The sequence below is a fragment of the Schistocerca serialis genome, chromosome 9, assembly GCF_023864345.2.
Source record: "Schistocerca serialis cubense isolate TAMUIC-IGC-003099 chromosome 9, iqSchSeri2.2, whole genome shotgun sequence".
In the NCBI taxonomy this organism is placed as follows: domain Eukaryota; kingdom Metazoa; phylum Arthropoda; class Insecta; order Orthoptera; family Acrididae; genus Schistocerca; species Schistocerca serialis.
This window is the reverse complement of record NC_064646.1, coordinates 430877293-430902513: the sequence shown is the minus strand read 5'-3', so window position 1 is coordinate 430902513 and position 25221 is coordinate 430877293. Positions and strand designations below refer to the sequence as shown.

Below are 25221 nucleotides of genomic sequence, written 5' to 3'. Positions count from 1 at the left end.
AACCATTTTTTTTGAACTCGAAATATGTAAACAGGCAGTATACGGCGTTGCGGTCGGCATAGCCTATATAAGACAACAAGTGTCTGGTGCAGTTGTTAGATCGGTTACTGCTGCTACGATGGCAAGTTATCAAGATTTAAGTGAGTTTGAACGTGGTGTTATAGTCGGCGCTCGAGCGATGCTACTCAGCGTCTCCGAGGTAGCAATGAAGTGGAGATTTTACCGTACGACCATTTCGCGTGTGTACCGTGAATATCAGGAATCCGGTAAAATATCAAATCACCGACACCTCTGCGGCCGGAAAAAGATCCTGCAAGAATGGCACCAACGAGGACTGACGAGAATCGTTCAACTTGAGAGAAGTGCAACCCTTCCGCAAATTGCTGCAGATTTAAATGCTGGGCCATCAACAAGTGTCAGTGCGCGTACCATTCAACGAAACATCATCGATACAGGCATTCGGGGCCGAAGGCCCATCGTGTACCCTTGATGACTGCACAACACAAAGCCTTTCGGCTCGCCTGAGCCCGTCAACACTGACATTGGACTGTTGATGATTGGAAACACGTTGCCTGGTCGGACGAGTCTCGTTTCAGATTCTATCAATCCTGTATGATCACCTGGATCCACTGATGTCCATTGTGCATTCCGACGGACTCGGGCAATTCAAGCAAGACAATGCGACACCTCACGCGTCCCCAGCTTCTAGTCTACACAACACCCTGTCGTGAGCTATGGCTGTGGGCAGACACACTGCTGCTTTGCGAGTCGCCCAGTTACGACTGTGTCTCATACAGCAAACTACAGTGATTGTTTATTTAACAATATTTTGCAGGATCGTCTTCAGAGTTTCGATGCAGTATATTTACATTCATTTATTTTAGCGATGTATTTTTTTAGTGTGTTTTGCTGTAATGTATTTCCATTCCATGTGCACCTGGGAGGAGAGTACACTGTTTTATGTGCGAGTGTATTTGAAATATATTTTTAAAGCAACATCTACAAAACACTTTACATAAGTTGTTAGTGCACTCAAATATTCTGGAGTAGTGGAGGAAGACTGAGAGGTTACACAAGTTTGCAACAATCTGTTTTGAGAGTCAGCGATGGTATACATTGCAAAATTGAGGCAAACTACTGTGCATCAATCTTTATGGAAGTGTATTTACAGATATATTCAGCTGTATTTAGTAACTCCTGCAGCACACGCCCAGTTAGCCGTGCGATCTAACGAACTGCAGTCCAGGTGGGAAGGTATGCCGGTTTCCGGCATGAGTCCGCCTGGTGGATTAGTTGGTTGGTTGTTTTGGGGAAGGAGACCAGACAGCGAGGTCATCGGTCTAAACGGATTAGGGAAGGACGGGGAAGGAAGTCGGCCGTGCCCTTTGAAAGGAACCATCCCGGCATTTGCCTGGAGCGATTTAGGGAAATCACGGAAAACCTAAATCAGGATGGCCGGACGCGGGATTGAACCGTCGTCCTCCCGAATGCGAGTCCAGTGTCTAACCACTGCGCCAGCTCGCTCGGTGGTGGATTAGTGTCGAGGCCCGAATGCGGGCTGGTTCCCCTTATTCCACCCAATTACACTATGTCGGCGATTTCTGTGCAAACACTTTCTCCATGTATGCGTACACCATAATTGCTCTACCACACAAACACTGGGCTTACACTCGTCCGATGTGGGACATTCCTGGGGGTCCACTGGGTGCCGAATTGCACTATAACCCCTGGTTCAGTGGGGACGGTGGTGGAGTGAGTGGACTCCTGTAGCCTGTTGTGGGGTTGTGTACCACTGTGGGCTACGGTGGGGATGAAGCCTCTCCATCGTTTACAGGTCCCCAGTTCCATACAATACAATACAACTCTTGCAACAGCTCATGCTTAAAAATATAGGCTATCCTGTGCTCCAGGGATGGGAAGGGAGAGAGGCCACTGGTATTTTGAATGTGACAGGAAGTTCTTAGTGGCTACTGCATGACTGAGTCCTAAGCCAGCATGTTCCCTGGCCATGGTATAAGCCAGCATGGAGACTTGGGGCAGGGAGCCCTGTGCATTGTCTCTATTCCATTGTGACAAATAGTGAACATCTCACCTCTTGCACTGTCGAAGACTGATGGACTAGATTTTTATCGAATGATCTACATTTTTACAGGACACACATTTATCAGTGTGAGTAGCGAAGCCTAACTTAGCCCATATCTGTCTTCACCAAATATCATTGCTATCAACACAGTCCTCAAATGCTAATATACTACCCCTTCTCCAGCACAGACATCTCATCCATTGAACACAGTAAACAATTATGTCCGTCCTCCCAGTCCAGCAGCTAGATGTAAACTGAGTCCTTTTCACGCCACTTTTTCCCCTGACCGCCATCTTGGATTATATCATGGGAGGGGAGAGTGTGAGGGACTACAGCGCCCTCTGGTGGCAGTACTGTGAACTATGCCAGTTTGACTCCAAATCTCATGGCGAACACACTGGATGGAGCTACTGCCTATGACAACTCAATTTTTTAAAATAAAAAATGCATGCAAAATAAAGACTTAAGTCCATCATATCTAGCAGCCCACAACAGACTGTCCTTTTACTGCCAATTTCCACACGGGGGAGGAGAGGGGCAGGAGAAGGGAGGGGGGTTAGGTTATTGGAGGTAGCCCAACTAACCTGTTTTCCTGCCAATATTTGAACTTCCTGTCATGATGTCAGTGTGACATTGCCACATCTATGGCCGCCATCTTAAATAAACTTGGCAACAATGAAACATGGGGTAGCACTCTCTTTGCCCTATTACTTTCGTGTTGCTTTGCGGTCGATGAAAAAATTAAAATGTTATCTAGATGTATGAAACAGCATGATAGTCCTTGCAGTACTGAATCTATAAAAATGTTTCCAAGTTCGTGCGGCATTCATCAAGTCAAATTTCATGTACTTGCTTTCGAATAAGCCAAAATGGGTGACAATTGCCGTTTTTGGAATGTCTTCCTCTGCAACTGGTAATCTGTGTATATGCCTCAGCACAGTCCAATATAGTAATAATCGTCACACCTTGTAGAGCTAATTGTAGCCATGCAGTAGAGGCACAGGATATCGATCTGGTACTGTTCAGGCATTGAGAGCATGATAATCACCACACAGACGCCAGGCACCACTTTTCTTAGACACGACGCATAGGGGAGAAGACTAAGGAGTTGTAGATGGTCATATGATCCCATCTCTCAGCATAACATCGAATTCTGCTTCCACTATAGCTAACTGGTCAGGTGCTAGATGCTGAGGGTGGCAAGAGACTGGTGTGCCATGTGTGGTCTTGATGTAATGTAATGTGTCATGATATATCTCTTTGGGTGCTTCCAAGCATGGCGTTACAAGCGGAAACCGTTTGAGTGTGCGAGTGTACTCCCCAGCATTTACTTGTATGACTTGGGCAGAGTGCTTGGTTGCATGGTGGCAAAACCCAGAAATCGACAGTCTGGTGACGCCATCAGCCATATTTTCCTGACATGATGTAGGAAGTTATAGTGTGCCAACAGGTCGGCACTGATGATGGGCTTGGTGATGTCTGCAACGGTAAAGTCCCATGTGAATGCTCATAGTCCCAGGTCCAATTTCATGTGCTGGGTGCCATAGGTTTTGATCGACAAATTGTTGGCAGCAGACAGGTGGAACAACGTTGTGGGTCCACATCAACATAGTAATTTCTGGGGAAGAATACATAAATCCAAACTGGTATCACTAGATCTTTGTAGCCTGTCTCCCTGTCACTGACAAAGAGGTGCTGGAATGATGTTTCGCAATTGGAGAGTGTTCGACTGTGACGTCCGTTGGCGCTGGTGTACATGCAAGGAGATGTACACTTACGTGCCTGGTTTCCGAATTTCTTATGGTACCAATAGATGGAGGGTTGTCCTTGTCCTGTAGTGGAAGAGATAGTTGAGGAACCGATGCGTGTTCCTACTGTTGACTTGTTGAGAGAGTAACTCCCAAATTCCTTCGGTGAGGTGGTTGACTTTTACTGCCAGATTATCATGATCCGCAGACGTGACTGTTGCCGGCAGTAGGCTCAGATGTGTTACTGCCAGTGTAGTAGTCGGAACTGCAGATAACATGGCTTGTATTATTTTGTTGACACCACCAGTACACTATTGCGTGCTGCTACCGACAGACTAATTACAGCCTGGCCTGTGGCATACACTCTACAGTCAATCACTCCGTCCAAGGGCCTGTCAGTATGTAACGCTATGATGGTTTGTATGCGTGGCGGCAGACGGCGACCCCACAGTCTATGCAGCAGGCTATCAGGCATAGTACCAATGTCTACCTTGCTGTTCAGGTGCCGTAAATAATGGTTTGTGGTCCCCTATATCTTCTTGAGTTAACATCTTTCATATGCGCTTCTCTTGTGATGCAGAAACTCGTCGTATCAGTTCTGCCTTCCATCTTCATATACACTGACTGCCGGCGGTGCGGTTGTTACATGTTGTTCTTTCGCAGTGTGACGATAGTCTACTTGACTGACGATCAGCGAAAATTTTGGGGAGTCCATAGTAATACCGCCGCAGAGGGAGCTGGCTTCAACTTGCGCAAATCAAAGCGCCGGATTGTGAGGCCAAAACGTGGGTTAAGGGCATTGCGAGTCTCGTGGCTGTCGGAATTATTTGTTCTGATGATTCGGTCATTTCGTATCCTGTTTATTTGCACCTCTTGGCGTTTTCCAGGCTTCAGTCACGTAGGGGTTACCATTTTTGCCGTTACTGACGTATCAATGACGACCGGTTTGTTAATAGCCTGACGGTTCAAGAAATTATCACTGTGGACTAGCAGGACGAAACTTTATTTGCGTCCATGGAAGGAATGAAGCGGCGCCAGGGCTTAATTTCACGTGTATTAAATCACAACGTAACTGTAATTTGCCGCTGCGTCAACGTGATGTGACTGGCAGGAGGTACTGTGTGTGTGTGTGTGTGTGTGTGTGTGTGTACGCACGTACAGATACCCAATATAAGTTGAGTATCAGTCCAAAGTTGTGATAGGTACATATCGCCTTTTGTTTACGACTGCCAACAACCTCAACGATGTAGTAACAAGGCGGCGCCTCGTGTTATGTGTGTCAATGAGAAATAAATAACGTAAGCCGTGTTTGAATTTGAAAGTCTGTATAATGTGCTTTCACGAAATCATTTTATTCCGTGTCGTAATTTATGTCATAGCTACTAATCAAACGTGCGTATGGAGCACGCATGACTAAAAGTTGGCAGCCTTTCGAGCCGATGCGTCTCTTTGTCCACGGAACTCTTGACCTTTCAATCTTTATCTGCCCGCACCCTTTTTAGAACATGGTTGACTCTGTACAGTAGAGGGGAGCTGCCACAGAGGGCAAATTTGAACTCCCAATGCAGAACGGAGGTGTATATGTTTGACTCGTAAGTCTGTCTGTCTGTCTGCCCCAAAATAGTTCTCAAACGAAAGTTCCAATTTTAAAGCCGTTTTTTTAGTGGAAAGCTGGTTTAATCGGGACAGTTCTTAGCTATATTTCTGAAAGTCTGTTCAGCCGTTTAAATTTCATCAGCTATATGAAGTAAAAATGTTTTCCGCCAGCGTGCTCTCTTGAAATACGTTATAGTCCATAAGAACTACATCACGTTATGTAGTACCAGATTGTAGAGCTCAAAAAGATGTACCTAAATAAAAGATTACGGTTGAACGATAATGATGATTTTTGTCTTCTGAAGTCGCCTCTTTCAGCACCTACAAAGCAGAAAAAGTGTGATTGTGACTCAACTGTGAAAGACAAACATATGCTCTCGCCGACTTTTTGTGGTTCTTTTTGTGATCCACAATTAATCACTAAATCAAATGATTTTGCTCTAATAGTTTAAGCAGCGTACTGCAAGAGAGCGCCACGGCAGCCCACTTTCTTGCGACTTGACTTATAATTATAGCTACAGCTTATTTCTTGTGCTGCCTAAAGCAGCTAAATATATACTAATAGATAGTAAATGAACACATCTGTGAGGTAAAAAGAAAGAAACATGTAAATCGCATAAGTGGTTCTTGAGTTATAATTGCCTATCTGTGTGTCTGTTTGTGAATCCAGTCTCTGTTGTCCACGATTCAGACAAGTCGTGCCTACGGCTTTTTCAATTTAAATCAATTTACCTTGTTAGCCATCGCTGCCTCACAGAAAATCCAACAAACAGTCCAACAGGCACTTTCGGAATTCACATTCAACAATATTACTCACTCACTCTACGTACGTCAGTCGCTTGCAGTTCAGTTGTTGTTCTGCTCAGAACCGACAGCATTGTTTCGGTTTGTTCGTTGTATTTATTTGCACATTGTGAATGTGAGTGGACACGAGAGTTTAATAGTTATGTATACCTCTACAAAAATTAATGACTTCTTTAAACCTAAAAGACAAAAGGTTAGTGAGAGCAATGAAAACCGCAGTTTAGATGTATAATCCACGACTTCCACTGTGGCTGGAGAAGAAGATGCAAACAACAAAGCAGACGATCCTTCTCCTACATCGTCGTCGCCAAAGGAAAATTTCTGTTAAGTTGGTGGATATGGATACGGGCAAAACATCTATAGACAGTAATGATAATTGTAATGATGACAAAAAGACAGATAGTTGGTGTATCGAACAATGTACAGATTATAAAGCTAAAACCCGTGGTTAATTATTTTAAAAAAAAGCTAGGTTGCCAAGTTTGTAGAGGTGTATCTGCACTAGGTGCTGAAAAAACGAAAGGATTAAAACTGAGTGAGCAATGAGTTGTAGGAACCTTCAGCTCATACGGGACAAATAAAAAAGATCAACTAACGTCTCTTAGGAAATAACTATTTGATCACTGCACATCTCAATGTCACGGTTTAGCGAACAAAATCCAGACAAACGCAGAAAAACATCACATTCAGAACTCAGTTGCTTCCTTGGTAAAGGAACAACAGGTTGTTACTGAGCGTGTATTTCGCACAGCTTATAAGCAAGCAAACTTAAATAGATCGTTTTATGAGTTTGAGACAGAAATTTATCTCCAACTTAAAAATGGTTTGGATGTGGGCCGAATACTACATTCAAATGTTGCTTGCTCTAATATAGTGCTTCATATTTCTGACCAGATGACATCAGATCTAATAAATAATTTAGTAAAGAATGACTCCAAATTTTCACTTCTTTTGGATGAAGCCACTTCTCTTTCAAACAAAAACGCTTTGATTGTATACTTTATAACCTTGTTAAAACGAATGGAAAACCCCTTGACAGTTTTTTGGCGCTTTTTGAGCTAGATGACACAACAGCATCTGGTATCTTGAAAGAACTTTTAAAGCAGTTAGAATCACTAGGTCTAGGCTATGACTTGTTGAAAGACCATGAGCGTCTGTCATGTTAGGAAAAAAGTCTGGCCTCGGAAAGCAGGTGATGGAAATGTTTCCAAACTTATTCATCTGGCATTCTTTGAATCATTGTTTAGAACTCGCCGCGTACGACACGACAGAAGAAGTGGCGGGGATTAATCACTTTAAAATATCCATGGATAAAGTTAGAAATATCTTCAGCTGCTCTCCGAAAAACAGCAGGGAGATGGCAGTTGTTGCTAAAGGTTTGGAGCAAGAAATTTTAAAAATCTGTCGTGTGCTTGACACTCGTTGGTGGCCTCCAGTTTATTGGCAGTAAAAGCTGTATGGAAAGATTACAGGGCTCTGTACAATCATTTTTAGAAGCATCAGAGGACACGAAACAGGACTCAAAACGACGGACTACTTACAAAGGGCTTTGTCATACACTGTCATCTACATCTTTTGTCTCCAACCTAGCTGTAATGTATGGTGCCTTAGAAGAGTTGGCCGATCTATCCCTACAGCTTCAAAGATCAAGTGTAAACCTTGTTCAAGCTCTCAATGACATTACACTTTTAATAAAAGTGTTTGAAAGTCGGGTTGATGCAATGGGACAACATCCAAATGTAGCTAACATTGCACTGGAAAATATGAACTTTCAATGTGTCGAACTTTCTGAAAGAACAAATACTTTTAAGATTTTTGATAAACAGTTTTATCGCAGCTTTTGTCATCCAGGCTGTTATCAACAGTGAATGTATCTGAAAGCTACGATGTTGTTATGAATGACATTAAGGTCATTCACCCCAAATTCTGGCCTAAAAACATATCAATCACTTACAGGGAAAATGAGATTTTCCGAATGTGTGAAAGATAAAAGATTAATAGCCCTCGTGAAATAATAACGGACTTCAGGGAGTACAAACAGGCTCTGAAACCAGTACTAAGCGGAAAAATGCCAACTATTCTTATACAGCCACCAATGTTCAAAAAATTCTTATCAGTAATAAACAGCATTGCAGTGTCGAGTGCGGAGTGTGAACGTGGCTTTTCTGCAATAAACTTAATTATGGCACCACAGAGATCTTCACTCTACATCAGCACTGTTTGTAGTTTATTACGCATCAGACTTCTGGGACCACCTGTAGCTAGATATGAACCTGGGCGTCATGTTAAGTCTTGGCTGGCTAAGGGATATCATTCTGCACTTGCTACAGAATCAAAAGCACGAAGTGATAAAGTGTATAATGAAGACAATATTGTATTATGGAAACGTTTTTCTTAATCCATCTCAAATTGTTTGTGATTGTGTTTGAAATAATTTCGCAATGCTTACTTTTTCTTCCTTTGTTTGAGCCACTGAGTATGAACTTACTTAAAACTATGAGCTCAGTGAAAATTCAATAATCCTAAAAAGGCACTTTTTAACAATAAATATACAACGTATATTCTGTATAAATTGACTGGTCATATGCCACTGACTTTTGTCAGACTAACAGATGTTTGTCATTTTAAATTAATAAAATTTAAAGGGAACTATTTAAACAAAGTTGTATACTCTTGGGTGAAAGATTTATGCCACATGTTGACAGGACTTGTTATTTTATGAGTGAAGGGAAATTAAATTCATATTTCAGACTACAAAATTGTAATCTCAAAATTAGCACTGAATACGATTTATTATTAGTGTTATATTCTTGATTTGGAATCATTTGTAATTTTATCATAAATGAGTTAACAAGTCGATACTCAATCTGACCGATTCAGTTTATTGGTCATTAGCGTTTTAATTATTTAACGGCAAATAGAGCCAAAAATCTACTGAGATGAAGGATTCTTAAAGTTCTGAACTGGTGCTTGAAACAGTGTAACATCTTCGTGCAGCCCAGTGAAGTAAAATTGTTTAAATAATGGTTTAATGTACAAACCAATTTTTTATATACACAGTATGTTATTGGAAATGAAAAAGTAATTTTAACAGAGCTATAGTGGAACTCAAGAAGCTTTTATATTTTTGTAGAATATTCGCCAAAGATGGATGATTGTTATAAGTGAGACCTTGATTGAAATGGTCGACTTCTCTGTGATGCTCATTTTAATTTAAGTGCATGTTTATTTTTTTAATAATTCTCTCCCAATGCCAAATGAATTGATTGCATATCCTACAAGACGTATTCTACGTGTAAAACGTTTTTCAGACATATTGCAGCAAATGTGTTAACATTTATGATAACAGGTCTCTTTTGATTGTTAGTGGTTTAAGAAATAAATATTCAGTTTGCAGTGGCTACTCATGAAATATGTTTTTCTCAGTTAAAAGACAGTATGGGATTACAGCGAAGAACAAATCTGTCGTCTCTATGACGAGTTTATCATGTATAGCGTCACAGAATTTCCCAGTTTAAGGGTTAGTTCTGAATAATATTGGTCATTTTTTTATCAGATCTCTTTTTAATTGCTGTTGCTAATAACAAAATCCCACGATCCTTGAATTTTCGTAATTGTTTTCCAGCAATTAATTTCTGTATATACAGGGTGCGTCAAAAAAATGTATACACACTTTGAGCTGTCATAGACAATTTAATTCCCGTTCTACAAGGTTAAATATCTGTGAGAAAGTAATGTTATGTTTCTTCAGCAGGTGGCAGCAGTGGCAAGGAAGTAATTGCAATAGTGATGGGCTAAACTGCGATTTTCCGATATCAGTGATTTCTGTGAATGCTACTTTTCAGTATCTGTTATTCTTAACTGTGATTTGTCGCAGTTAAGAGTCGCAGTTAAGGAACCTAAGTCGCGTATCCCTCCGCCACTGCTACTTCTGCTACTTCCGCGATTTCTGCGACTTCTGCTACTTCTGCGACTTCTGCTACTTCTGCGATTTCTGTGACTCCTGCGATTGCTGCGACGTACCACCGTATGAAAAAGTTACATCTGTCCACACAGAAAATTGCATCTCAACAAACCTGTCATTGGTAAGTATGTTTTACGTTTATTCTTCCGTTGGCTTTAATTTTGTATTAAAGAAACAACTGTGATAATATTAATAGTGTAATTAATATGTAAGTAGCCGCACAGTACCGTAATAGTTCGTGTTTAGAAAATGAATTCTAACATATTGTTATGTTCATAGGTACCTGAACTACATTTCAGTCACTCAGTAAAGTGATAATTCAAAATATCATTGTCAATAGATCTGAAGAAATTGCCAGTCTTTAGACCGTTTTCGTCAGACGAGAGGTTAGTTTCTAAGCGTTTTGATGGACTTAATTACTTCAGTGAGATCGTTCTTGCGAATGTGATATAGCAAATGTGATATAGCAAATATTAGCAATCTACTCTGTCAATTATATTGCTAGTAATTAGTGACAGCAAAAATTGTTTAATAATCCTTGTGTTTTTGCAGACGCAGTTCTGACTGATTACTGGTTGCTGTACGTATCTATCCACATCAAGGCTGTTGAGAGAGACTCGTGAAGATTCAAGACAGCTCTTAGAGGATTTGCAGTTTAAAAGTGAAATAATTATGAAATAAGTGTATGACTGATTAAAGTGTTTTATTGAAGTTGTTGTGCGATTTTAAAGGAATAATAAATGTTAAATACATTGAGTGAATAATAAAAATCTCATTTTCCACATGTTAAGCCGTCCTATACCCGTAATTTTCCGCCACTTATTTATTGGTAAACACTTGTTGGAGAGTGACATGCCGCCCCCCCCCCCCCCCTTTCTCCACAATCTTGGTGTGACACTGACCTGTAACATATCCCGAAGTCTACAATATGCATTTTGAGGCTGTTGATATGAAAGTGGGAAGTACAGATCTTCCAGTTAAATCAGGAATAGCTTAAGTGCATTACTTGAAAGTGACACAGGAAAAGCTTACTTATGTAGGTGGTAGTAGTGTCGGCAAAAAGTTCTTGTGTGTGAAGTTGCCTTGTAGAACACCAGGTGTAAAACTTTTCTCCCGAGTCTTGAACTGTGGGGCATTCATATGACTGTTTTCATTTCTCTACACTTATACAGATGTCTGAGTTCTGCTATGTTAACATTGCAAAGTCCTGTAGGCATGTGGAGTATTAAGCAAAACTGTCATATTGGAAGCAGAATCAAACACATTTGTTACGTTACTCGATATTTTCAGGAGAAAAAGGCAATGTCGCTTCTTATTAATATAATACATTCAGAGTCACAGCAGTATTTGACCAACCATAACTGATGCTGAATGTGCATGTCGTCATATAATATGAAGGGCTTATTTCAATAGTGGTACAAGTCCATTACCTACACTTTTCTGTCTATAATGCTTCTGAAATTAGTGATCCAAACAAACATAAATAAAGGCTCATCTCTAGCAAGAAGCCATATGGTGAATACTTCTGGTATCTCAACTGCAGATTTTTCAGCACTCATTTAACTTTACGACTCTATATCTCAAAATTAACAAAAATGGACTTGTACCACTATTGAAATAAGCCCTTCACATGCACACACAGCACATCGATCTCGTGAGGCACAAGGCTCTCATAACGTACATACGTCGGTCAACAGATGACACTAGGAGAAGTATGTTAACTGCGCTTTTTAGTTGCTACTTGCGACTCTTAGTTGCGATTTGTCACAGAAATCGCAGTTTGACTCGGTAGCGAATAGCGTAGTATGAACTTTGCTCAACAGATGGCAGTTCTAACTGCGCTTTTTAGTGGCTACTTGTGACTCTTAGTTGCGACTTGTCACGGAAATCGCAGTTAGACTCCATAGCGTATGGCAGAGATGGACGTAGTACGAACTTTGACCCACAGATGGCACTGTTAACCGCGCTTTTTAGTTGCTACTTGCGACTCTTAGTTGCGACTTGTCACGGAAATCGCAGTTAGACTCCATAGCGTACCGCAGAGATGGACGTAGTACGAACTTTGACCCACAGATGGCACTGTTAACCGCGCTTTCTAGTTGCTACTTGCGACTCTTAGTTGCGACTTGTCACGGAAATCGCAGTTAGACTCCATAGCGTATCGCAGAGATGGACGTAGTACGAACTTTGACCCACAGATGGCACTGTTAACCGCGCTTTTTTGTTGCTACTTGCGACTCTTAGTTGCGACTTGTCACGGAAATCGCAGTTAGACTCCATAGCGTACCGCAGAGATGGACGTAGTACGAACTTTGACCCACAGATGGCACTGTTAACCGCGCTTTTTAGTTGCTACTTGCGACTCTTAGTTGCGACTTGTCACTGAAATCGCAGAAAGCAGTGCTAAATTCGACCAATAGATGGCTCACGTCTTTCAATGTGAAATACTACTTGCGACTGCTAACTGTGACTGAAATCGCAGTTAGATTCTGTAAAGTTGCTACTGTGATATCTGTGACTTCTCAGTCACTGTGATTTCTAACAGATACGCGATTTCCTGCCCACCACTAAATTGCAACATGTCGGATGTGCGTTTGAGCTTTGAAGTGCGGAAGCAGATAATTAAGTGGTACTGGAAGTTTGAGAATGTAGCTGCGGTTCGAAGACAGTGGAGAAGAGAGTATAGTACAGAACCACCTTCAAGGTTAACAATTACACGTCTACGAGACAAATTCGAAATTCATGGAACAGTGTGTGATGTGCATAAAGGTCGATCAGGGCGACCTATGCATTCTGAAGAAAGGCAAGTTTCGTGTGTACATTCCATGGCTGGTGCAACAGCTAAGTGGCGACGATCCAGATCGAAGGTTAGAATTTTGTGAATGTGTTCAGGAGATGGTGACACGTGAACCAGGATTTATGGGTAGCATAATTTGGTCAGATGAAGTCAATGGAACTGTCAATAGGCACAATTGTGTGTACTGAGCTGAAGATAAACCTCACATTACAGTTGAAAAGGCTGTGAATTTGCCTGGTGTAAATGTGTGGTGTGGTTTGTCTGCAAGGGGACTCATTGGGCCTTTCCACTTTAAAGATACTGTTACTGAAGAAACATACCTAACAATGCTTGCTGACTCCATATTCCCTGCCATTCGTGCATTATACAGTAATGATGAGTTTGATTTCCAACAAGATGGCGCCCCACCGCACTATCATAGGGACGTACAAGCATACCTGGATCACAATGTGCAGGCCAGTGGATAGGATGCAGGGGACCAATCGAATTCCCTGCACGCTCTCCAGACCTCACGCCGCTGGATTTCTTCTTATGGGGTACAGTAAAAGATGAGATGTACAAATGTAAACCAGGCGGTGTGTACAGAAATCTCATTGGACACTTTGGAACAATGTACGGAATCAGTGGTGACTCGTACTCAGAAATGTATTGATGCTGAAGGCCACCAGTCTGAACGTTAATCACATTTGCAAAGTACATTTATTTTTCAAATTGGACTTTAAGCTTTCCATTTCCAGAAATTTAACATTGTAGAACGGGAAATAAATTTTCTATGACGCTTCAAAGTGTGTATACACTTTTTTGGCACACCCTGTATTTGAGTAAATTACTTTTGTGTGAATCTGTGCTATAGACAGAGAAAGCATTTCTTTGGTTATGCTCACTGCAGGATGCAAGATACTGAAATATTTAAATTACATGGCATTTTCCACAACTATTGTTTTTGTTTAGAAACAATACCCGATGGTGCGTATTTTATGGTCAAGCATATTGTAACTTAACTGCATTACAGTTTTGTTATAGGAGTAATTTTATTTAAACTAATTTCTGTGGGGTCATAATAGCCTGTGTTCTGTGTTTACAATAATGTACATTCAATAGCGCGGGCAGAACAAAAGGTAATGTTAATTGAGCGATTTGGTAGACAGTACTGACGTTAGTTGAATACAATATTTTGGCGTCGCGCAGCGTCACAACAGCAGTTAGGCCTACATTCCGTATACTTTCAGAATTACTTTCCAATTTACAATGCTTAACAAGTTTCACTGGCATTTTCAAGCGCGCTTCATGTGTTAGTTTGATTACAGAGAAATAATCAGTAGATGCAGAAAGAAAGAGATGGAACTGACTTTATGAGGTAAGTGCAAAAGGCCTCTCCACACGACACCATCGAGAAGCGGTGCTCTGCGCGCCTGAGCATTCAAAAGGCACGGATCAGCATGCCACCACTGTTCCTGTGAGCGGTTTTAATGCACATCTTTGACGCTGCCGCCATTGTTATTCCTATGCTGAAGTTACGTGCCGATTGTTCATACGCAGCGACCCGCTGCTTGGCCCGGTCAGCGGCGCCACGGAGTATAGTTGTGTCAAGGCCGCCAAAAATTACAAATAACAATAGTGGTTGTTCAGTTCAATTTTTACACGTAGAGTCTCATGTTAATTAAATGGTAAAGACCTTTCTCTTTGGCTAGTAACATAGAAACTAATTAATTATTTTGCGAATGTAAAAGTAAGTCATAGATATTTTTTATTCCAATACTTACATTTTACATTTAGAAGCGAATTTATTCATTACCTGTATAAATAAAACTTCTGATTTCTTTTTCACTCACTAGCGTGAAAGTTTCAAATGACAAAATCTGACTGAAGAACATTACATATAGTCTTTCCCCATGGCAGTGTAACATGATGTGGGGTAGAGAGGAGAGGAAGAAGATTACGGCAGACTCAGGGTGAGGAGGGGGGAATGTTTTATCTTTATCTTGCATTGTTATCAACTCAGGCGCGACGCAATGATCCGCTGCTATGGTACAAAATGCACACAGAATTAACGTTTCCTGAAGACGTGGAAAATGGAATTGTACGAGAACCAGATGGAGCAGGTTTATCTTCATCGTCATTAACTGCTAAATGCCTTGTTGATTAATAATGAACACGCGTTCATAGAGCAGCTACAAAGCAACTGTTCGAACGTTGCGGCTGGCAGCATTTGAAAACATGATGTCATAGTCACGAAGACTACCGACTTGTGCCAATACGTATGAAGCAAAACTATGGAGCGAAGTGACACTGGTACGGCGGCAGCTGTTGTGACTATAAGATATTATGGTTTAAGAACCTGAATTTCAGAACAGTATTCTCTAAAAAATGCTTTCTCATTGTTAGTCTTATCACAAGTCTCTCTCTGTACGGAGCGGCGGGTGGGGGGGGGGGGGGGATGGTAGAAGGGGGCGCGTTCCGGCACCTGAAAGTTCAGAAATTAAACGCTGGGCGGCGCACAAGAATTAGGGAATACAGATCGGGTAAATACACGATCTTAGAATGTTGCTTCTATTACGTGTAAATACAGAAGATTAATAATTGATTAGAAATAATAACAGAACTGTTATATCTCAAAACAAAACGTACGGCCCGTGACGGCTGTGAAATATTCAATGCAGATTGCAGCGCCCCCGGCGACTGGCACGGAAAGCCAATTGACAGCTGCGACGTAAAGAAAGCAACGCCCTTGCACAACACACCCGACATTTCACTGCACTGACGGAAAGTGAACTTTATGGCTACAGTCTCATGAACTTCTTTGACAAGCGGCACTTTGCAGCAAGATAATTTTCCACTATCGCTACAATTGTATTGAAGATTGTATGGCACTCTCTAAGGTTTTGTAGCATGTACCCCACAGTGCGTCGAAACACCCTTATGCACTCACTGGCACATTAATGCGACTGGTGTGTCAACATTCTACCCAACTCTTCTGGATTATTGGGCTCCTTAACTCTGAATGGGCAGTTCAATAGAGGAGAACGCTAAGAAAGCAATAAGTTTTGCCTCGTTATGAATTTGCCTTAATAAAAAAAGTTGAGTTACTTATATATACATATTGACATCGGATGATCTTCGCAGTATTACAATAAAATATGTGAAATGATTTAACGTCGTAAAACATACAACATAAAAAACTGTACAGAATAATAACATACATTTGTTGTGTAAACAGGTTAAATGACGATCAGTTTATCACACAACGTATTCGGTAATTACTGCATAAACTAAACACTCAGGTGGTTCTGTAAAGACACAGCTACTGGTTTCCTTTCCTATAGGACACGATTGTGATTACAAACTACTTCAAATATAGACGCCCATCGGCGTGATTTGTTTTTCATCCATTTTTCCCACAGGGCTACCATCATGCAATAATTATTATTAGTAGTTGTTATTACGAAACCTTATCGGAATTTTTATCGTTAAAATCGTCGTTAGTCGATAAAACACTATAGATCAATCCCGTATAAGCTGCATATGTTTTTCTCTAAATATAATTAATTTCCGATTAACACTCGAATGGCGCAGTTCCACTTACAGTAGTCGGTTGGCAATGCCATCGTACATTCCGGCTAAACATAAAGTTACAAGGCGTCTGCTGTAGTCGCTCTTGTTTCGGAAGATAAACAGATGGTGAGTATACGATAATAAATGGTGAATGAATCGTGTATTAACTAACTTCATTGTTGAAGTTGAGTTTTTCGGCATGTTCTATGTCAGCCAATCTTCGCAGGCGTTGTAATATTCCTTTCCCCACCATCCGTCCATACAATGCCTAATACAACGTTTTTCTTTGTATGACGTACTACTAAATCAAGTAAATCAAGATCTTACGCGGTGTGGATTCAAACAATAAACACACTTGTGTTTCACTTTCCCGAAAAAGATGGGGGGGGGGGGGGGGGGGGGGGGGGGGGGAGCTTTGACGTTAGTTGGAGAAAGTAGAGCCATTGACATTTGAAGTTTTTACAAAATTGGTCTTAAATTCCATTATACGTACCAGTAATATTGTAAGCAAAACGTGCTTCCATAAGTGGTTCAGTAACAACATTTTTTTACTCAACTAGTTGATGATTGCCTCTTCTGGGAACTTTCGATTGTTTGCAAATAGCACAGTTAGCCCATTCAAATAGTGCTTACTGTAACCATGTTGCAGGACTAATAATATGACAGTAATTTTAAAACCCTCACAAACTTATGATTGGTCCAACTTACTGACATCATTGGCCATGGGGCAGTAAACCATAATCTTCCTTCCTTTTTTCTTACCACTGTTTTGCATAGTCTGCTTCTATCAGTATGTCTCATATTTCGATTATGTTTGTTTGTTTTGTATTTGTTGCATACACTGCAGGAACAGAAGGAACCTGGTGACCATTGGGTAAAAGTACTGTTTTAATGTTTTTCTTCAAAGCCTTGATCAGGACTGTGCCTTTGCAGTAAGTGAACTCACTTTCCATTTTAAAGAACTGATCTAATTCTGCAGTTCATTGCGAAATGTGGATACTCTGTTGGAGTCATGTTAGATACTTTCATTGTTTCAAATGTAATGCCAGAAGTTCTGCCATATTTTTAGAAAATTCAATGCCTGTGGTGAGCTAATTGATCTCCACTTGTGACAGGAGGGATGTATCCTTATAGAGAAGTTACGTTCATCTAAATTTAAGGATTCGTTATAGCTCACAGAAATCATTTGTGGTAGTTTAGGATCTTTGTAATGAGGTACATCGTGAATTAAGGAGCTTATATTAGGATGTAAACACTTTTGGTTAAAGGAGACCACACACTGAAAAGAATAATTGTTGAATTGTCAACAGGCACACACACAAAGAAAAAAAATTGCTACATTTCAGTGTAATCTTTTTTTGATCTACAGTTCAAATACAGACAAAACACTCACATACACTTATACACATGCATATACATGGCATACATATGCCTATGCCCCTATGTAATGCCAGCTAGATGCACAATGCTGCATTTTTTCAGGTGGTGGGCCTTGGGTGGTATTGTGTTGGGATGGATAGGGTGGGAGAGAGGTTTGGGAGGCGAGGGGCAGCTGGTTTGCCCACTTGTAATGATGTTGGGGGAGTGAACTTGGGAGGTGGTGACAGGACAGAGGAAAGGGAAACTTTTGGGTTGAGGGTATGGGGACATGGGTTGCCAGAGATTGAGGCCAGCACGATTGCAGGAGTGGTCCTTGCAACACATCCTTCACTCCGTAATTGTTCTGACCTCTGTATCTGATAACCCACATCCTCCACCCGAAAGTTTCCCCTTCCTCTCACTCCCTCCCAAATTTATGTCCCACTCCCCACTGGCTCTGACAATAGTGCATCTCATGTCTAGCCGATGCTCCTGCCATCCCTCCCTCCCTCATTCTGAGCTGGCATAGTGGCTGCCTCCTGCCGAGCCGCTAGCCATTCAACCCAGCCCTCTCCTTGCCTCTCGCTTCCCTCTCCCTTTACCCGCCATACCTAACACAAACTGCACCACAGTACCAAAATGTAGTATTGTGTGCCCAGTTGGGGTACAGGTGCATGCACATTTTTCTTTTCTTGTGTGTGTGTGTGTGTGTGTGTGTGTGTGTGTGTGTGCGCGCACGTGTGTTTACTTTAGCTCAAGAAACGATTACACTGGAAACTAGCAAGATCTTTCTTTCTTTATATGTGCATTGTTAATGACTCAATGCTTTTGCTTTTCAGTGATAAGTCACCTTTAATGCAAAAGTATTTACATTCTATCAGAACTTTACTACAAAATTATATTGAGGTGTACAGCTTTTTGTTTTTTCATCGTGCAAACTCCTTTCTTTCTAAAGAAACTATGAGGCAGTTACAGTCGTCATTGACAGTCCAAATGGCAAATGACATCCTTTTCTGTTCATCCACATGATATGATTGGTGAGACGTATAGTGTAACATGTTTGTGCTGTGCATTTTTTGTCATAGACCTTACCTTACAGCCAAAAATATAAGAAATGTGCCTTTTTCATAGACGACATAATTTAAAACTTCCTTGAAGCAAATTTCACTTCACCACAAATACGGTAGTAGTAATCTACAGTATTGACTTTGTAAAAGACTGTAAATAATAAATTGCCAGCTGGAAGAATATCACAACAAAATAAATGTGTGAGTACTTCAAAAAGTGTCAAAACATTAACAGTGTATTATAACAATTCTTAAGAATGAAAGGTTCTTATTTCATCAAAACACTACTGAGGCAGAAAACCTAAAGTAAATAGTGTTAATTCAGCAGAAGTGAGCGATAGATAGCCATACATATTACAGGAGCCTCTATTAAGATCTTAGCATTTGTACACGCATTTCACTATACATTTACTCCTTAACAGTTTTTATTGCTGATAAAAAAGTTAGTTTGCAGTGATCAGTGATTTACGTATTCACAATACAAGACATAGAAATAATTTTCGTGTACACTTTGCCTCCTATTCTAGGGTTTAGATAGTAGTTATGTACTGTGATGGGAAGATATTCCATAAAATTTTTAGTATCACGAAACCATAAATTGGGAATCTATACTAACTGAAAAGAAAATAAAAATATACATCTGATTAGCTGTTGTTTCTGCAAATTATCTGAATATTTAGACTCGGTGATTTACCTATATGGTAAGTAGGCATGTTCATCATGAAGCTGCATCACAAACACTGATGTACTGTGAGTAGGTCTCAGTATTTAGTGATGTGGATGAATATTTTCCTTGAAAAATAAAATTGTTATCAAATAAACATTAATCTAATAATAGCATATAAACAGCAGCTGTTTAGTGGAAGTGAGGAGTTAGTAATTTTTTTCAAAGTAGTGGCTTTCTTTTGAATTTACTTGATTCAATTTATCTGTCGTAAACATGAGTAGTATTAAACAGTGTATTTGCAGCTTGACTTCATTCCACATCCCTGAAAGCTATTCTTGATAGGATCTACAGGACACAATGAATAAATGAAAGGGTTTGATGTAGGTTTCTTTATTTTTATCTTTCAAACAGGAAAATATATTGAGTACCTTTTCACACTAATGGTACACATGATTATTTTTAAAAAAAATGTTAAAATTTTATCAAAATCCGTCTACACAATTTCTTTGAAGCATACATTGGTAATGTCATTCGTGAATGACAGTGAGACATGAGGTAGCAGAGTAGAGCAGGTTGTGATGTCCTAATGATCTGAGTTTCTTTTAGTTGTGAGGGAAGGAAATATTAATTTCTAGTGTGATAACAGCCTAGAATTACTATAGGTTAAGATGTAAGCAAATCACACTGTCAGGGAAAATAAATTCTTTGCTGTGGTAAATAGGCATGAACATATAGGAAATGAGTTAACACAGCACATGCCATTAATAATCTTTAAAGGCACAATTATAGAAATTCATATTTTGAGCAGCTGCACACTGCTCATAGCAAGTAAATTTATCACCTATCAACCTAACATAGACTTCAGACCATGTTGCAGATGAGTCTGTGACAACAAACAAGATTTCGTATTCACATCCATTGGCTTCATTAGCCTATAACCCCAATCTAGCTTCTACCTCAGACCACACAACAGTATATCTCAGATGACAATGTTAATAAATTAAGGGGAGGCAGAATTGCTGGCAAGTATTAGATTTGTGCATATGTTCATAGGATTTTTGTTTTGCATGTTGATATTCTGGTATTTTGGAGGCTATAAGCTTATCAGTTGTCATTTTTATGTGCAGTTCACTGTTGCTGTTTGAGTTTAAATGTTGTCATTTGGAAACAGTGCATGGAACTGTGGACACTGGAAAATAGCGTGCCAGGTGGAGAAATCAGAAATTTTGTGATATATTCTTCTGACATTTCCGTAGAGTGGTGACCCCAGTGGAGGCATTCAGAAACATTTGTGCCGTGTGTGGGGATAATACCACTGGATGGAGCACAGCAATAAAATGGGTTTTCTCATTTTAAGGAGGACTGTTTTGACATAGTGACATTCAGGAAGACCTTTGGGGGTTCGATGAAGATTGTGTAAACACTGTAATCCACAATGATCCACATCACTGTACTTGACAACTGGCAGATGCTATGAACTGTGATAACGGTGATCATTGCAGCATTGTGCAACATTTATATGCACTGGGGAAGGTTCAGAAATTGAGTGTATAGGTACTGCATGCTCTAAGCCAAAATCACAAAAATCGGGGGTTACCATATATGCATCCCTGCTTGCTCATCATCAGTTGGCTCGTGAACGGCACGGACCACTCCTATCCTGTATTGTTACTGGTGCTGAGAACCAGTGTCTTTAAGCTAATGTGAAGAAAAGAAAGCAGTGTTTGAGCCCAAACAAAGTGGTAACTTCCTGTACAAAAAACTGCGCACATCCACAAAAGATAAGGTTATGCATCGGGTGGAACAGTGATGGTGTGGTGTACTAGGAATTGCTGTCCTCAGGTGTAACCATCGTTGCTGACATTTATTGTCAACAACTGAGATGTTTTGTAGATGCAGTTAAAGAACAACGACCAGGAAGGCTGTGTGAAGTCCATGATAATGCCTGCCTGCATTCTGCTAGACTAACCAAAACATTATACAGGAGTTGGGATGGAAAGCAGTCTGCACACACCTTATTCACCTGATCTTGCACCCTCAGATTTTCAGCTTTTCCATTGTCGATTGAACTGTCTTCAGGGAACTTCCTTTCCAGGCGAAAATGCTCTCCAAACATGGCTTGACAAGCTTTTTCCCTCAGAACCATGTAATTTCTACAGTCATACTATCGAAATGTTACTGCAGTATTGGCAGACTATTATCAATAGTGAAGGAGAATATATTATAGATGATTAAATCTCTATTATGTGTATCTGTTGTGTTTATTAAACTTATGGGAAAATGCTACGAATTTATGCACCAACCCAATAATTACCTTTAAGGGCAGAATTCTGAGGCTCACTGGTAGACATGTTTTTTCTGCTCTTGCCAGACTACAGTTCTCTCCACCAATAAGAAAGTATCAATTCTCTCACTAGAACAATGTCATGAAATTGCAACTGAAACTGAACTGTGAATCTCATATGTAAAAAGTCAGTACATGGAAGGGTCTCATTGCCACAGGGAACAGATATAACAAAAAAATTAGTCTCACAGAGAAAAGAAAGAGGAAAATGTTGTAAGGAAAATTTTTGGTGTAGATGAAATTCGGATGAAAGGAAACCTCAAAAAATTGAAAATTCTATTACTTTTAGGAAGAGGCCATTAAAGTCTGTCACATTTTCAGATTAAATTCTGACAAGTTGACCAGATGAATTCTCAATATTCGTACTTGAATGAAAGTTAATAATAGTTGAGTGCTTGAAACTGGAGGTGCTGTTGCCAAGAAACATCACTTTTCAGATAAGTGGAAGCCACAGAACCTGGATAAAAAAAGGAGAGAGAAACTTCAGTTAGAAGATGACAAGATTTTGTGACAAAAAGGAGAAGAAGAAGAAAGCCAACTCATCAGCTAAATAAGTTCAGTTGCAAACAATTTTTTTTAAATATGCCTATTAGCAGTAGGGTGCTTGCTTGGAATTTCATCTCATAAGGTAAATACTGGCCGGCCTTTCAGGCTCCCTGCAATTTCAGTTTTTTCAAGTGAATTTTCCTTTTGATACAGCAGAATAATTAATATCTCTCTCAAAATGTATTCAAGCAGAAAAGTATTGTGCACACATTGATAACAGAAGCATCAAATAAAGCAAATGCGAAAGAAGGAAGTGAAGCAAGGGCCTCCACAACACATGAGCAATTCATCATGGTAAGTGGTAAAAAGATAATTTTTTTTTACAATATTGAGGATCTGAAGGTAAAAAGTAATAGGACTGCAATAATTTGTTACATTCTGGTGTTGTATTATGATTATTGCAGTGGTTTCTATAAGGTAAAAATTAACCAATTCATAGTTGTATTATTATCACCTGACAATCCGTGAGATGACATAGAAGCTCACAATGAGAATACACTTAATTTTATCTCATGATAATGGTTTTATGAGAGTTGCTTTTTACTGATGTAATGATAATGCTGAGAGTAGTGGGAAATTTGTGTTTCTACTTAGTCTCTTGCACCAAGTGACTTGCTGATTGTGATGCTACTCATTAAAGGAATAAGTGATTTAAATCACTCTCTAGTGTTTAGATGCACAAACTACTTGTGGAAATGAGTGAGAAATGTTCCATGATGTAGAATGTGATCACAATACAGGTTGGCAAATTCTGAGCATGTTTTCAGATTGTCTCTGAGAAGTATTATACATATTATGTTGGTGTATATTTAGTGTTTGATGTTGGAATTGCATCTGAAACACCATATGCTAGAATAGCCCTAATTGGAAATATCCATTTATTCATGCAGAGTGTGACAGCAGCAATCAAAATGTAGAAAAGCTGCAAGTTCAGATGTGCTCTACCCTGAATTTCTTATGCACAGTGGAGCCACAACGCAAAAATGACTAGTTCATGTTTTTCGTGAAACTCTTTGCACAGGAACATTACTAGAAAAATTTAAGAGAGGAACAGAAGGAACAGCTGCAGAGGACTATCACACAGTATCTCTACTTATCTATTCTTACAACCTCCTGGAAATAATACAAGACCAAATTAATTCTCTGATCATTTGAACAAGCTGGATTTAGACCTCTTAGAAGCTGCTGTGGGTAAGTGCTCTCCTTGACAGTGTGTGCAAAAAATGTCTACCAGAAAAAACACAAGTATAGGGTAGATTTTGTTGATCTGTCACCAGCTTTTGATACTGTGTGGCACAAGGATTTAATACTGACATTTCTGAAAATACCACCATGTAAAACTCTTATGAAATATCCTAAGCAACATGCTGGGCAATCAGTGGTTTAAAGTACACCAAGGTGGAAAGAACAACGGGTTGCATGTACGCGTGATGGCTTGGCTCAGGGCTTCATTCCAGCTCCTGTGTTGTTCAGTCTCTACACAGCTGATCTGACGAACTTGGTCAGCTGGTAATTCCTATATGCAGATGACCTTCCTATTTCACATCAGAGTCAATATCTTTCTTAACACGAAGAACAGCTACCCAAGAGTATCAATAAACTATACAACTGTTTTAAGACATGGTGACATAGATGCAATGTTTCTAAAACAGAAGTGTGTCTTTTTCATCTTTCCAATTAATCTCCGAAGGAAACAAACTTCATTATTGTGTATTCCTCAAATTGTTTAAGTGTATAGTTAAACACACTTCATCAGTTCCAAGTGCACCACATCAATTTAACAGTTAGCCATGAATATTAAAAGATTAAATGTGATGTAAAACACTTAAATATGAAGTAGAATTCTAGCTATAAGATGAGACTATTAAATGTGATGCAAAACTTAAGAATTGTAGAATTTTCGATGTCTATTTTAATATTTGTTCAGTAAAGACAAAAATAAATAAACTATGTGTCTAGCATCAGCAAACATCAGTCCATGGTCTGCCCTCTTGGCATAGTCAAATACAATAAGCCAGAATACCTTGGCGTCACCTTGACAGAATGCTGACATTATAATTACCTGTCCAACACGGCCAAGAAATTACAAACATGAGAGCACCTTGTGGGAAAGCTGACAGGTAAAACATGGGGAGAAAAAACATAAGTCCTCCATGGAGCATCCCGTGTGTTGGTATACTCTGCATCAGAATGTTACACATCATTTTGGTTCCACACAGCTTGTCTAAAGAAAGTTAAGTTCATTTCAATGCAGGTACAGGAGTTTGCCAAAAATATGGAAACTACTGGAGAAACATATGCCTGAACATAAGTGAAGATGGTAGCCATGACTGCATCTTGCGCTGATGTATTTGATCACAGACGGCACCTGGCCAAATATCCTTAATACATTCTAAGTGTCAGCTGTAGTCAAAACGGTGTTCTGCATAGTTGTGAGTGCATTATGTCAGTGCTAAGTGAATCAAAACATGGGCAAATTATTGGTGCTCAAATGGCGTCTGCTTCTGTAATCAAGGTAGCCAAAGTGTTAGTTGTTTCAAGAGGCAACATATTGAAGAATTATGCTGCATGCAGGGAAAGCAGAAAAATGTAATCCACTAAGTCACAATGTGGACAAAAGTGTGTATTGAGTGACCATGATCATGATGGATACTCATTGAAGAGGATTGTGATGAAAATACGAGGACAACAACT

The 25221-nt window shown here is 39.9% G+C and overlaps 1 protein-coding gene across 4 annotated transcripts in view; it reads left to right on the top strand.

The window, feature by feature from the left end:
- The first annotated feature begins 16576 nt into the window (after window positions 1-16576).
- LOC126418952 (uncharacterized) overlaps window positions 16577-25221 on the top strand; it is a 90021-nt gene continuing 81376 nt past the window's right edge. The window contains exons 1-3 of one of the 4 annotated variants that reach the window (XM_050085990.1): window positions 16589-16670; window positions 22419-22609; window positions 22720-22821. In XM_050085990.1, the coding sequence (XP_049941947.1) occupies window positions 22819-22821 (3 nt within the window). In that variant the 5' untranslated portion in view covers window positions 16589-16670; window positions 22419-22609; window positions 22720-22818. Of the gene's footprint in view, window positions 16671-22418; window positions 22822-25221 lie in introns of all 4 variants that reach the window. The other 3 variants (XM_050085995.1, XM_050085994.1, XM_050085989.1) reach the window with 3 other exon arrangements.